Genomic DNA, 16,632 nt, shown 5'->3' with positions numbered 1-16,632 from the left:
GGAAATGTTAGTACTACGGCGAATACGTGTTAGGAATATACATTGTCCACTATATGTCTATATACATTATTTCCCTATATTTTTAGGAATACGTGTTAATTTTGTCTTTTAAGAATGAAGTTCATTTCACCAAAAATAGTGTGTAGTAGCGGCAGTAGCGACACACCAAAATGGGAAGAAGCAGACTTTTGCTATAGCTAGCTAGCTTCCACTTGGAATAAAGCTAACAAGTGATGCTTCAAAAATTAAAGTTTCAAATAACATTGGTTCAATTCCCACTACAAATATAATTGGGGACTTCCATTCAACTAACCTTGTTGGTGAATGACTTAATTAGCCTCCTGTTTTAGTGTTTTTGTTTCGGGTTCATTTTCCACACCTAACATTCTCAATGTGCAATAATATAAACGAACATTTTTACATCCAGTTGAGTTCATTTGTATTTAATTTCCGTTTTCCGTTTTCAATTTTATTCCTTTTAATTAGTGCTTATTTTCACTTTTTGGTTTTGATCAAGTATAGATTGGAAGGCACTTTCTCCTGTATTGAATTTTTTTTTTTTACAATTAATTAACTTTAGTTATGGTAAATTAAGACTTAATTTGGATGCTAAAAAGATCTATGCCTGTGACTGGTGCACGGTTATTCCAGTTTTGTTACACATGGCGATACTCCCCACTGACATCTTCAACTTTTGCATAAAGGAAGCTGAGTTGCTCGGGGTGGCAGATGATGTATTTCAAAAAGTGTATACAATTAATAATATTTATGAAAAAAAACCAAATTAAACTTTAAAAAAAACCTTGTTACTACTTTATATTTCAATATTTGTACTATATTTAATGAAATTCAACATTTTGTTAACAAAAACATTATGCAACTTTTTTTTGTTTAAAATACAAAAGACCTCTTAAAGAAAGACAACATCTACATATGTTCCAATTGAATTACAATTTCTTATAGGTAGCTAGGTACATTTAATTTAGGTTTTAAGAGCAGGGACATAATAGTAATTCGATAATATTAGAGAGAGAAAAAAAAAAGTAAAACTTAAATTTAATAATTAATAAATATTAAATAAAAAATTCTGATTATTTTTAGCTAATTTTTTTTAAACATTTCGGATAATAATAATAGTATGTAGAGAGATAAAGAAATGCTACATAAATAAAATGGGTAAGAGAACATAAGAAATTTAAGCAGGGTTTCCCTTTCCATACAATAAAGAAAAAGATGGCAAAGCAAAGGTGCATATAATGCCTTCATTTGGTCTGTACGAGAAAACATATAATTAATATTATCCTCCTTCTTGTGGTGCATGGTCTTCACTGGCAACGCCATGGTTATCTTCATGCTTTGCTGCCTCTAATTGATTCAACTATGCTATAATTAACACTCATGATTATATGGTTTTATATGAGCCCAATGCGCTAGGAAAATTAGTTAAATCATCAGATGTTGGCACGATTCGAAAAGGATGGCAAAGCAATTAATTAATCAAGTGGCACATTATAATACTATGTATACATCTATGTGCAGAAGCTGTAAAAGTTATACATAATGCCTTAATTTGGGGTGCTATGTTAGGCACATAATTAAGAATCCATTAATTAGTTATTTAATGTTGTTCTCCTCCTTTTTTGAATGAATCTTGATCTTGATCATCCTTATGGACGCCATGTACTACTTGAGGCTTGACCACTATTTCAAGTTTGTCGCTTTTTGATGACACTAATTGATTTTTCGTCATCTCTTTGCTTTTACCCCATAGAACTAGGTATAAGCCGCACACAATCAACAACGATCCAATTATGCTGTAATTAACACACATTATTAGTCAAGTGTGTAACTAGGATGCAGTAATATATATATATATATATATATATATATATATATATATATGTGTGTGTGTGTAAGTACCTTCCAAGGTATAGCTTTTCATCAAGAATGGTGGATCCAGCAAAGGCAACAACCACTAACATGAGAGGACTAAAAACAGAGACAAACAAGGGACCTCTCATGCGTACGCACCACGATATCACAGCCACCATTACTCCCGAAACCACTGTACCCGCGTAAGCTACAGTGAGTAGTCTGACATTCCAACCCAACTTCCACTGAGTCAAATCCCTCTCAACACAAAATGTGAAGGTGACAGAAAGAATTGCTCCCATTACACACATGAGTGCAGTGCTTGAATATGGATATGGATATGCTCTACTCATCTTCGCCTGAATAATTAGCCACAACGCATAAGACGCATTGCTGGAGAACGACGACACAGCACCCAGCAAAAACAACCCTCCACCACCACGTGACGAGTGTACGGCGCCGCTGCCATTTCGTTGATTAAAGAGGTTAATGTGAAAGGATAGCATCTTAACTTCTACGCCTCTATAGAATGTCATCAGCATTGCCCCACCAATTCCATTCATTGTTCCTATTATTTTCGCCTTTCCTGCTGCTTTTTTCAAACTCAATCTCTCCATTCTGATCAACAAACACATTTTATAAGCAAACATACAAACGTATATATAATCTTAGTAGATCAATTAATTACCCGAAGGAAAGAGACAAGATGAAGGTGATGGCTGGAATCAGATTGGATATGGCGGTTGCAAATGTTACAGAAGTTAAAGCAAGTGCTTCCATTTGTAAGTTTTGAGGCAATGCTCCCCTGAAATCAAATTAATTGAGAAAATACTTCTAACCTACTACATATACAAATGCGTTAACATTACTTACATCTCAACATAATATATATCGTATTAGATTATGTTAAGCAAGTTAATTAAATATATACATTATTTTTAACTATCATACACAACAAAAATTTCATATGACTAATCACCTAGATTTAATGTGCTTACATGTAAGGCACAGGTAATGCACGACATAAAATATGAATTTAACAGAATTATAGTGTATAGATAATGAGGTATATTTTTATCTTAATAGATAACCATTGCTATTTCGAGGCTAAGTGTGTTTGCTTTATTTAAAAAAATATATTTTATAACTTTTTTTTATATATAGTTGAAAATAATAAAATATTAATTTTTAAAAATATGTGAAAAGTAATTGTTTTAAAAAAAAAAATTTTGAATTAAAAACTGTAAGTATAAATTCTATAATTAATTGGTCCCAAAATTATTCACTTACATCAACATCTCAATAATGATACAACATAATTTTAATATAATTTTTTTAACAATAATATAACAATATATTAAAAAAAATAATATTAACAATAATATAACAATATATTAAAAAAATAATATTATATTAACTTTTTAAATAGAAAAAAAGAAAAAAATAACTCTTAAACTCACATCATATTTTTTACAAACTGAACTTAAGAATAATATCATATGCAAACCTTTATTTATTGGCAAATAATCATAACTAATTTTAATGTCTAACATGTTCTATGATTGGTGGTTAAAAAGGTAAAATTCTATTATATGTTTCTATGCTTACAAGTTTGTATTTAATTATGGTCATATTCTAATTCAATTTTATTTTTGTTTCTTTATACTTTTAGAATCTTCAAGCTATATTTTGATCAAGTAAAAAAGCTTTCAACTCATCTTTAAAGATCTTGACTACTCTAGACACTTTAATTCGACTTAAATTTTTCAACTTATTATTGGTATTTGATGAATGTAATTAATTTAAAAGAAAAACAGAAACAAATACACTAAGATCAGAGCTAGAATGAAATCTAGGGAGACCCCAAATTTTAATTTTTTAATATAAAAAATTAACTAAATTTTATATCTAATTTATAAAGAAAAGTTAAAATTTAGGGGTTCACGTGAGAGACCCCGCCCCTGAAATACACCCGTAATAAAGTAGGCGTTGTATATTAAAAATTTAACGAAGGTCCTGATATCCTAGGTGTTAATTTTTTCTTTTTCTGTTTTTTTTTTTTTTTAGTTTATAATGCGACCAGTGTGTAACGCACTTAGTGTTTAAAAGGGTTAATAAAATCAAAATATATCATACTTTTGGTTGCTTGTATTGATATATAAACGAGTCTTCTTATATGTTCAAGCAATATCCCATGTCACCTTAAATAAATACGTGGCGCATTAGGGATCTTTGTAATTATCGATCCAAAATTCCAAATTTCAAATTTTACATGCCGTTACAATTTAGTATTGTTTGTCGAAAATATTATCTGATTATCAAAATTTATTTAGTTTTATTATTAATTATTAATTTAATTTTTTAAATATAATTTTTGTCTAATAATTTAATAATATATTTTATTTTATATTTTTAAATATTTAATAACTAAAAGTAATAATTTTTAATAATTTTTTAACTTTTTTTATTTAAAAAATACTAATTCTTCTTTAACTTTCCGTCTTTATTCAGTTTTTTAAGAATTTATTATTATTTAGCTAAAAGAAATGTTACTTATTCTTTAGATTTTGTGTTTAGTCAACTTTTAGATTTACTTGTTTTTTAGTTTTTCCTTTTCTAAAAGTTGAACAATGGATAATTTTTAAAAATACCTAATTACACTGATTAATTAATTTAAATATTTACTTTTACGTATCAATTATTCAAAAGATAAAAAAAATATTTATTTATTTTCTTCTAAAAATTAAAATCTGAATAAAAAATAATATTTAAAGAATCTCTAATTCCATTATTTTCATTTATATTTTCATATAGGAGAAAAAGTAGGAGTTGATAAACAAGGCCCGGCCTTGGAATGCTAGAGAAGTCTGGTAAATTATAACTACTTACTACAAAGCTAACTTTCATTTCCCCAAACTTTATGTAAAACAAACACGGAACAAGAAAAAGTGGCAGAATAAATGAGGTTAATATACTAATAAGTATTAACAATATAAAAAAATTTACATGATTGAGTATAATCCAGTATTTAATAGAAATAATAAGAATTAAAAACATGGTGTAAAAGTTTTGTTTTTCTAAATTTAGGTTTAGCTACACTAGTAGATGCATGGAAATACAATATAAAAAGAAGCAATTATAGGTGTTGAAAGTTTAAAGGAAAAGATGAACATATACATGCATGATGAATTGAATGAGTATAGTTTGCTTTATTTTAAAAAGATTTATTTTATAACTTTTCTTTTCTTTTTTATATTATGGTTGAAAAGAAATAAAATATTAATTTTTAAAAATATGTGAAAAGTAATTGTTTTAATAAAAAAAATAATTTTTTAAATTAGAAACTGTAAGTATAAATCCTATAATTAATTGGTCCTAAAATCGTTCATTCACATCAATATCTCAACAATGATATAACATAATTTTAATATAATTTTTTTCAATAATAATATAACAATATATTAAAAAAAGAATAATATTATAACAATAAAAATATCTTTATTTTTTATTAACTCTCTTAATAAAAAAAACCTCTTAAACTCACATTATATTTCTTACAAACTGGACTTAAGAATAATATCATATGAAAATTTTTATTTATAAGTAAATAATTATAACTAATTTGAATATCTAAGATGTTCTCTGATTGGTGGTGAAAAAAAGTAAAATTCTATTATATGTTTCTTTACTTACAAATTAAACTTGTATTTAGTTGTCATATTCTAATTCAATTTTATTTTTGTTTCTTTAAACTTTTAGAATCTTCAAGTTATACTTTGATTACTGTCCAAAAAAAAAAAGTTATACTTTGATCAAGTAAAAAGCTTTCAACTCATCTTTAAAGATCTTGAATACTCTAGACACTTTAATTCGACTTAAATTTTTCAACTTATTGTTTGTAATTGATGAATCTAATTAATTTAAAAGAAAAACAGAAACAAATACGCTAAGACCAGAGGTAGAATGAAATTTAGGAAGAGACCAAAATTTAATTTTTTTAATATAAAAATATTAAAATAAAAAATAAAAAAAGCTAAAATTTTATATCTAATTTATAAAGACAAGTTAATTTAGAGGGTCATGGTCCTTTCAGGTGAGAGACCCCGCCCCTGAAATACACCCGTAATAAAAATAGGAGTTGTATATTAAAAATTGATTTAATTATTCTGTTTATCTTATAATTTTGTAAAATTTTTAATTAGGTTCTTATATTTTTTAATTAATTTTTGTACTAATTTTTTTTAATTAGATTTCTCTTAATAGTAATTAACTTAATTATATAGATATCCAACTAAAAAAAATTAACACAGGGACTCAAATAAAAGAAAAAAAATGTATTAACTCAATTAAAAAAAATTAATGCAAAGATTTAATTAAAGAAAATATAAAAACTTAATTAAAAATTTCATAAAACTATAAAACCAATAGAGTAATTAAATCTTAAAAATTTAAAAAAGGCCCTGACCTAAAGTGTTAATTTTTTCTTTTTTTTTTTTTTAAGTTTATAATGCGACCAGTGTGTAACGCACACAGTGTCTAAAAGGGTTAATAAAATCAAAATATATCATACTTTTTGTTGCTTGTATTGATATATAAATGAGTCTTCTTACATGTTCAAGCAATAGCCCATGTCACCTTAAATAAATACGTGGCGCATTAGGGATCTTTGTCATTATCGATCCAAGTTTTAAATTTTACATGCCGTTACAATTTAGTATTGTTTGTCAGAAAAATACTATCAAATTATTAAAATTTATTATTTTTTATATTATTTAATTATTAATTTAATTTTTTTAAGTATAATTTTATTGTTTAATAATTTAATAATATTTTTTATTCTATATTTTTAAATATTTTAAATATTTAATAATAAAAAACAATAAATTTTGATAATTTTCTAATTTTTTTATTTATATTTTTCATATAGCTAGGAGAAAAAGTAGGAGTTAATAAACAAGGCCTGGCCTTGGAATGCTAGAGAAATCTGGTAAATTTTAACTACTAATACAAAGCTAACTTTCATTTCCCCAAACTTTATGTAAAACAGACACGCAAGAAGAAAAAGTGGCAGAATAAATGAGGTTAATATACTAATAAGTATCAACAATATAAAAAAAACTATATGATTGAGTCTAATCCAGTTTTTAATAGAAATAATAAGAATTAAAAGTTTTGTTTTTCTAAATTTAGGTATAGCTACACTACTAGATAGATGCATGGAAATACAATATAAAAAGAAGCAATTATAAACATGCATGATGAATTGAATGAGTATAGTGAATAGTGAAGATACATACCCAAATAAACCGCACAAGAATGACTGAAAGAGAATGGTCCAAGTCATCTTTGTCCTTGTCTTCCTGCGAAAAATCATCATCAAAGAAGCAAAGTAATTATCTGAAATAGTAATAGCATTGAAGGATTGGACATGATATGTTGTTTCAAAACCATTATCATTATGAACACTACTACAACCTCGTGGGTCCACCCCACTCCCACTAATAATAATTCAATTCATCATTCCATATCTACACCAAAAGCAGAACCTCGATTTGATGAACTACTGCAACCTAGAAAGTTAAACAATCATTCTCGATTCTTCTCCACTCACAACATCTATCTGATCATCATCATGCATGATGGACACAGAGATAGATAAATAGAAAATATCAAATCAAAGAATTGAAGGGACTTCAATCAACTATGCATGTTGAATCTAAACTAGTATTATTAATTACGTGTTTATATATGATATGATATGATATGATGAGACTGAAGAAGAAAATTAATTAATTAATTAATTAATTACCTCTCGAGAATATAAGCAAGAGGAGCAATGAAAGCAGTAGCAAAGATATAGCGGTAGGCAACAACTACTCTGAGGCTCATGCCATCGTTGACAGCAAGCTTGTAGAGAACATTGACCCATGCATTTGCTATCTGCACAATCACCATCAACACCACCGGCTTCACCACTTCCACCACCTTCCACATGTTCTTCATCCTCAATATAATTAAACAGAGATATGCATATACATTAATTAGTTGATTGGGTGATGAGGAGTGAAGAGTGTAGAGTGTGGAGTGTGATTGTGGGGCAGTGGCATATTATAGAGTGGAGAGTCGGTATTTATGGGCAATGCAAGGTAAGTGCTCTTTCAACCCAAAAAGAAATTAAAGAAGCGGTGCTAATTTGTTTTTCTTTGTTTCCCACGTTATCATTTAATGTCAAACTAGATATGCGTGATGATGTGTCATGTAACAGAGTAATAAAAGTAAAACCTTAGCACACTTGTGCAATCCTTATAAAATATATAAATTAAATATCTATAAAAATCAATCTTCTTATTTGGTTGGTGCGCTGCCACGTGGATAGTGGACCTTCATTAAGGGTCAATTTCAAGTCTAGAGAATATATGAATATGGGTGCAACACTAGCTACTACTAGCTGGCTACTGTGCACATCAATCAACTCCTGCTGCAATATGAATTGAATCTCAGTGATGAATTCTTGTGAGGTCTCCCTCTCTGCCTCCTTCAATTCATCGTGTTCTCTGTTCTTATTCTATTCTTAATTAACTTGAGCCTCAAACATGAGATATGGGATATATGCATCATGTATATAGAAGCATCCTATTGATATGTATGTTCCCTTGTACCTCCAAATCTCTCATGAAATTTTTTTCTTGGTTAAGCTTAAATATGAGAGAATCTCAGTTATTGTTATTAGTAGTGAAGATCAGCTTTCAAAAAGTATTACAACATATATAGGTTAGTTTATTGATTGATGTATTTCTTATTATTGGCAACATATAACATAAACTCTGACTAATTAAGATATATATATTAAGTGCGTGCCACGTTAAATATGTTATTTTAATCCTGAGTGGGTTTGTGTGGCAGAAAATTAAAATAATTAAAGAGTAGAATATACTACAAATCCACATGTATGCAATGGTTGTATACATGAACTCAAAAACCTTGCAGGTCAAAGAACATGGGTGGAATTGGAGAGTATGCATTTGTGGGATGTGGGTTGTTTCTATAATAATTATTTAATGCTATAGTACTCTTTGTTTTGGGACGATTGTACCTCATTTTTAGCCGAATCTAGTAATCTGGCCTTAAACAGATGCCATTTTTGGTGTTATACTATAATAGCACACACTCAAGAAATTAGAGATTCAGCTAGGCATGAAATAAAACTATTTTATGATACTATTTTTTTTTCAAAATATTTAAGTTAATAAAAAAATATAAATAGTTATATTTTTAATATTTTTTAAATAAAAGCCTATCTTTTTTATTATTTTTGGAGTTCATTAAAGTTTAAATTTTTACTTTTTTAAACATAGAGCTTTCAATTGTTATATCTTTAACAAACTAATTAGCAGCAGAACTCTCATCATCAAGCTCTATAGTGGGATGTTCAGAATTTCATTACTTTCTTCTTATTAAAAAACAATATAGTGGCATGAACTTTTTGAAACTCGCCATCTTTAATTTCTAGCCTCTAGCTACCTAACGTGCTTCCAATATTGGATTGCTGTGATATATATATATATTATAAGAATAATATTATGTGAATATATATAAAATAGTGCACGGTTGTAATTAATATACCGGTAACATGTTGTAGGGGAAATTAAAATAGCGGATCCGGAGAAGAGAAAATGTTCTGTAATAATTATTCCTTAGTCATATACTATATAATATTCAGTGGAATCAATTAATTAATTAATTAATTAACCCCAATGACATACCTAATAAGAAGCTTCTTTGCAAGCGCAAAGGCATTATTTGATGATAAATATATGGTCCTCATTGGCTTGCTTGGTAGCATTCACCCTTGGGTCAGGAAAATCAGCATCCACTCATTACTACTACTCCGAATTAAAGGCAATAAATTAATTATAATTAAGCATCCCGTATGTGATTCAATAACCACAAAAAAGCAAACTTGGCCTCTTCCATTTATAAGCATAATGAGTCATGTATGGTGAGTTTAGGCAAATGGTGGAAAATGAAAGTGACAACAATAATAGCCACTTGGCTTCATGCATGTACACGAGTGGATCGTCCTATGCTTTTATCCTTTCATTTATTTCCATTTAATCACACTTTTCCAATCCCTTTCAATGTTTCCTCTCCTTCGGTATATATGTTTTTATGCAACCAAATAGTCATGATATATATCTAATAATTAATACTAATTTTAATATGAACCATTAGTTTGATTATATTATTGATTAATCGCTGTAAAAATATTTTATTATTCTGATATATTAAATTTAATTATTTTAATAGTTGATTATCTTACTGAAAAATATATAAATAGTATGCATAAATATACACTAATATATTATAACTGATTAATCAGTAATTGAATTTTAATATTTATGGATATTTTTGTTTTAATATTATGATATTATTGTTAAATTCGGCTATAATATAATTTATATAATCTATTTATTAGAATTGAGATTGTACTAAATGTGTCTAACTCAATTTAAAAAAAAAATTAACTCATGAGATGAGAAATATTTAACGTTTAAAAGACATGAAATTTGTAATAATTGGAGAAAAAATGGTATATTATTGAGTGTAATCAAGTTGTTTATTTAAATTGTCTAAAATGATGGTATTTATAGGTACTAACAGAATCATAATAATAAAGACGTAATCTCCTATAATAAATACTCAGATATACTAAATAATACTAATTGATCCTAATTGATCCTAATTATATTCTAACATCCCCTTCAAACTCAAGTTAAAACTTATTTAAAACAACGAAAGAAAGAGAAAAAAATGCATAAATTGATAAAACAGGTGCAGACGGAACTGCTAGAAGGAAGCACAGATGGAACTGCTTGTCTAAAGGAAGCGCAGACGGAACTGCCGCTTGTCTGAAAGAAGCGCAGATGGAACTGCCGCTTGTCTGAAGTAAGCGCAGATGGAACTGACGCTATCTGAATGAAACGCAGATGGAACTGCCGGAGAGAAACGCAAACGGAACTGTAACAAGAAAATACAGGCAAAAATGCCACGAGAGAAGGCAGATAGAACTGCCACGAGAAAACGCTGACGAAACTGCCACGAGAGAACGAAAACTATATGATTTCTTCATGAGAATAAGTAAACAGCGGATGACAATGGTGTTTGATCATTCGACTCGAAAAAAATACAAAACAGAGAAAATAGGCTAGTGGGTGAGGTGAAAAACAGCAAAGGAGTGACAAAAGGGAAAGAAGAATGACATAGAGAAAAAAAAAAACAAAAATTACAGTAATTTTACCGCAAGGAAAACAACCTATCATCTTCAAGGAGAATACTATGGCTCTGATACCATGTTAGAAACAAGAGACTATAATTTGTGTATTATTGAGTGTATTTAAATTGTCTACTCAAGTTGTCTATTCAACTTGTTTAAAATAATACAATATAAAAAAATATTTATAGATATTAAGAGAATCATAATAATAAAGACGTAATTTTCTATAATAAATATTCAAATATACTAAATAATACTAATTCATCCTAGTTATATTCTATCAATAACTATTCATGAAAAGGAGGAGATGAATCATATATAGTTATGATGATGATGATGAACACCTTTCTACTTGTGTTACTTATTAGTGTTGTGGAGGTTACGTTTACAGACATTGGCACTTTGGGTTTTATAGAATAATAATATTCCCTGCTTTAAAAATTCAATTCACACATACACATAATATTATATTTTACTTTCCCTAATTTGGTTACCGCACTATAGCAACATGAAAATGAAACCTCATCACTAAGATTATTATTATATGCTACTCTCCATTAATTTGATCAGAGTTCAGGTCTGTTGTAACTTGTAATCCAATCTTTTTTAAGCGTCACAAAAAGCATTGCATGCTGATAGTGCCGTATAGTGGTAGTAATGTTGATGATGGATATATACATGTTTTTAGAGCCGTGCAAGATTAGTAAACCAACGTATATAGTAAACAAAAAACAAGAATGAAAGAGTAGTAAGCAAAGTAGAGGAAAAGGCTCATATGGTTCTTACTCGTTTTTTCTTCATCAACACTTTAATGCATGTGTTCTATACTTCTACTATATAACTTATCAGCTTACAATTATTAGGTAGCGTCTGGTGGAGAGATAGAGACGAAAAAACTAAAATAAAAATTGAAATAAATTTTAGTATTTTGTTTAGTGTAAAGTAGGAGACAAAAATTAAAATAAGAATGAAACTCTATTTAATTTGTACAAAGAATGAAGTTGGAATTAATTAATTGAAATGAGAGTATTTTAGGTATAAAATGTTATTAAAAATTTTAGTCCACTGTGTCCCTATTTTTTGGAAGTACTGAAATACTGAAATTTTGATAACAGAGACGAAAAATTTAGTATCAGTCTCTGAACCAATAAACATAATACTGAATCTCAACTTTTTAATCTCTGTCTCAATACCTCAAAACAAATGGTACCTTATAAACAAGTTTAAATATTGGTACTTTAATAATCAGAATTAGGAAAAACACATTAACTTGTAAACTAAATAACCAACAAGAGATCACATTTAACTTGGCCTACTATTACAGAGATATAATTATTTATGTTACTATTTTTTATTAATTTAAATTTTTTGGATAAATATTTTATGACAAAAATTAACCGTATTATTTTCGCAAAAATATAAATATGCTCGTAAAATACCAAAGGGCATTATTCATGTTCAAGCTAGTTTCAACAATACCATTGTCACTGTTACCGATGTACGGGGTCGGGTAATTTCGTGGTCCTCTGCAGGTACTTGTGGATTCAAAGGCATGCGAAGGGGAACACCATTTGCTGCCCAAACCGCAGCAGAAAATGTTATTCGAACAGTAGCGAATCAAGGCATGCAACGAGCAGAAGTCATGATAAAGGGTCCTGGTCTCGGAAGAGATGCGGCATTAAGAGCTATTCGTAGAAGTGGCATACTCTTAAATTTTATACGGGATGTAACCCCTATGCCACATAATGGGTGTAGGTCCCCTAAAAAACGACGTGTGTAATGTAAAACAAAAGATAAAAATAGAAAATATAGAATAAATTTCAAGACAAGAGAAATAAACAATTCAAGGATTTGAAAAAAAGAATTGATTATTATGGTTCGAGAGAAAATTAGAGTATCTACTCGAACACTACAGTGGAAGTGTGTTGAATCAAGAGTAGACAGTAAGCGCCTTTATTATGGACGCTTTATTCTGTCTCTACTTATAAAAGGCCAAGCTGATACAATAGGCATTGCGATGCGAAGAGTTTTGCTTGGAGAAATAGAGGGAACATGTATCACACGTGCAAAATTTGAGAAAATATCATATGAATATTCGACCATAGTAGGTATTCAAGAATCAATACATGAAATTTTAATGAATTTGAAAGAAATAGTATTGAGAAGTAATCTGTATGGGACTCGAGACGCATCTATTTGTATCAACGGTTCCGGATATATAATCGCTCAAGATATCATTTTACCACCTTTTGTGAAAATTGTTGATAATACGCAACATATAGCTAACCTAATAGAACTGAGTCAATATTGTATCGTTAATATTATAGTCAATTTTAATATATTAAAAACATCTAAAATTTTTAAATTTAAAAAAATATCCCAAACTCAACTAGAAGTAATATTGTTAAACTTAATAAAAATTCATCTTAATAGATTTTGTACTAATTTTATTATTTGACAATCTATTAGAATAATGTTAACTGGCTGTGATAGTAGCATTACTTTTATATAAAACATAGAGCATACTTAACTACTCCTATAATACTAATATTATTATCTAGCCAGGTCGTACTTGGTCTCATCATTTGCTGGATTAATAGAGTTGCTTGCGAAAGTTGAACAAATTGATGAGACAGGTAACGTCTACTTAATAATATTGGATTGTACGTTGATGGTAATGAACATATATAGATATTCGGTAACGCTAAAAAATAATATTTAAAATTATTTTATATAATATAACATTTAAAATTTTATATATAATATCTATAATTATATATTTATTACATTTAGTTGTATAATTATTCTAGTAACAATTAATAACTACTAAATAAAATAATTTTAAATTATTTAAATTGGTTTTTTATTGTCTCTTAAATATTAATGATAAATGACCAGCCACAAGACAATAATACTCATGATTTTCTCCAAATTAAATCTTCCCATGAAATAGTAATTGCACTTAGCTTCCATATTGACGAAAAGGAAAAATAGAGGCAGCATCAATCAAAGTCATTGAGAAAGAAAAATTCTGTAAATATCAAATAAAGAAAAAGAAATTAAAGAATGAAAGATATTTGCATGCATACATGCAATCCACTTTTGGGCAATGGCAAATTAAAGCAGCTTCTGCCTCTTTAATTACTCGTTTCTTTTTCGGGCAAGTGTCAAGTGTGTGATGGCTTTTCGCTCCTTTTACTACATTTTTTCCGCCTACTAAAGATATGATAACCCTGAAATGACCTTCAGATTATAACACATATATTCAGATTAGTACACTACTCCGCATTCCTGCAAAATTTAATTAAATTTTTTAATTAGAATTTAATTTTAATGTATTATTAATATAAAATAATTTTATATGTATATTTAATTATATAATGTTAAATCAATAAAAATATTATTTTTTATATTAATTATATGAATAATTATCTAAAAAATGAATATAATTACATAATTTAATAAAATATTTTACACTATTAAAATATCAAAATTAAACTTTTCTAATTATTCTAATAGTTTTGAAACAAATAATATAAATTTTAAGATAAAAAGTAGATATCAAATTGGTGTAAAAAAGTCAAAAGCAAGGTTACGAGAATCGGATCGATCATTGAACCAGTCGAATAATTGATTCAATGGTTCAATTGGGTCGACCGTAAAAGACAAAAAAGACAGAAAAGATTTCAATTTCTATAACAGCAAGACAGAAAAGATTTCTCATACTGACAACAGTAAGAATTCAAAAATTGAACTCTGCATTAAAAAAAATAAACCAGTACCTGGCAGATAGATCGACGGAAAAGCGAGTGAACGAGAAAGAGAGGTAGATCTTATTTCTGGCCGCCGTGATAACGTTGGATCTCAGATCGGAGGAACTATACACTTGCTGGCTACTGGTACTGATTAGAAGCTCGAATCAGGAGCTAGAGATGCTGACACCGACGCAGACTCAGGTACATACCCAACAACGGTGGAGAATGATGGCACGAAGCAGAGCAGAGACACAATCTACAGTGCAGAGATGAAGAAACAAAGAAAAGCAAAGTAAAGAGATAGAGAGTCAGAAATCCGTAATTGAAGGCGTAGATCAAAGTAAAAGAAAGGGAAGTAGACAAACAGCGAAAAAAGTGGGAAATAGTGGACGACGAGACACAGAGAGTGAGAGCAAAAGTTGAGAGAGGGAAACGGTGTAGAGAGTGAGAGTTGAGTGAGTGGCTTTGTTGGGTTAGGTTAGGTTAGTGAGTGAATTAGGTTCCGGACTCAAAACGATGTGTTTTAGAATAAGTTAAAAATCGAAACTTAAATAAATCTGACCAGTTTGTCAGTTAACCATCAGTTTAACTAATTTTTTGTCCATTTTTTATAAGACGGTTTTAAAAATCAATTAAACCGACTAAATAACTAATTTTCGGTTAACCTAATCGAACCGACTCATTTAGTCAGGTTTTCAGAACCTTGATCAAAAGTATTGTTAACATATTGGGCTTGTGGACTTGTACTTTGAATTGGACTAAGCTTGATTTTTAATTTGGTAAGCAATTATTATTGCCGGAACCTTAATAGTCCATAAAATATTGAACAACACAAAAAATCATTTATATCAATGAATGTTTTAGCATTTTTTTCTTACAAAAATAGGAGTGAAATTTAAATTTACGACTTCTAGATGAGTATAGAAAGATTATGTCATTTGAACTATAACTCGTTGGCAATATATGTTTAACATTATTCTTCAAATAAATGAGAAAATTAATTTTTTAATTTACTATTACCATATTACTATATTAGTTAATTTAAAGGAACTCCTTTATCTGTAATATTTATATTAGTGAAAAATCTATAGTTAATAATTACTTTGTATTTTTGTTTACTTTGTTTATTGTTCCAATTTGTTCTTCATCTCATTAAGTGGTATAATCATTTAGAATAATATTATATAACTAATAAAATTTATCAATTTTAACTAATATTCTAAACACTAAATATTAAAATTTAAATTTTAAAGATTTAAAAATAAAATATTAAATAAATATTAACTAATATTGATAAAAAAAAATAATATTATCACCTAATATTTTTCATGGTGTGTTTCCTTTGGCATGGAACAGTAGCGGCAATGATAAATGTTTGTGTCCTTCCTGATTTAGTAAATATTGATGGTCAAATGCGATGCTGCATGGTGATGAGGATTCAATTACTTCCTACTACTTGATTGCATTGCTTGTCCATCACACCCTTACCTCACTAATATAAAACTATCCTATCAGATGTGAATCCACTCGCATATTGCCCAAAACGTATTCTATAGAGAAAGAATGAAATATTTATGTTGGACCCCAAATTAGAGTTGAAATAGCTTTTCTGATCTGTAATTTAGTTTAATTAGTGTAACATAACAATAGAGCGATGTTACACATTTAAATTTTTTTAACAATTAAATATAATCAAATTAATTTAAGCCCAACAAAAATTAGTTTTATTAT

General features: G+C 28.4%; 1 protein-coding gene and 1 long non-coding RNA gene across 2 annotated transcripts; both read right to left on the bottom strand.

Moving 5' to 3' along the window:
• Positions 1 to 1,475: 1,475 nt before the first annotated feature.
• On the bottom strand, positions 1,476 to 8,606 carry LOC112714909 (WAT1-related protein At1g68170). The gene is made up of 5 exons (XM_025766606.3): positions 7,682 to 8,606; positions 7,170 to 7,232; positions 2,561 to 2,677; positions 1,921 to 2,490; positions 1,476 to 1,814 (listed from the first exon to the last, which is right to left on the bottom strand). Exons 1-5 carry the CDS (start codon positions 7,873 to 7,875, stop codon positions 1,619 to 1,621), a joined length of 1,140 nt encoding a protein of 379 aa, XP_025622391.1. The 5' UTR covers positions 7,876 to 8,606; the 3' UTR covers positions 1,476 to 1,618.
• A 5,461-nt stretch (positions 8,607 to 14,067) lies between these two features.
• On the bottom strand, positions 14,068 to 15,483 carry LOC112714910 (uncharacterized). Its single transcript, XR_003159398.3, has 3 exons — positions 15,267 to 15,483; positions 14,929 to 15,157; positions 14,068 to 14,437 (listed from the first exon to the last, which is right to left on the bottom strand). It is a non-coding gene; the product is annotated as an uncharacterized lncRNA (long non-coding RNA).
• Positions 15,484 to 16,632: the final 1,149 nt, after the last annotated feature.

This window comes from Arachis hypogaea, chromosome 10, assembly GCF_003086295.3.
Source record: "Arachis hypogaea cultivar Tifrunner chromosome 10, arahy.Tifrunner.gnm2.J5K5, whole genome shotgun sequence".
NCBI classification, from domain to species: Eukaryota; Viridiplantae; Streptophyta; class Magnoliopsida; order Fabales; family Fabaceae; genus Arachis; species Arachis hypogaea.
The sequence above is the reverse complement of the archived record's forward strand: the minus strand, read 5'-3'. Positions and strand labels throughout refer to the sequence as shown.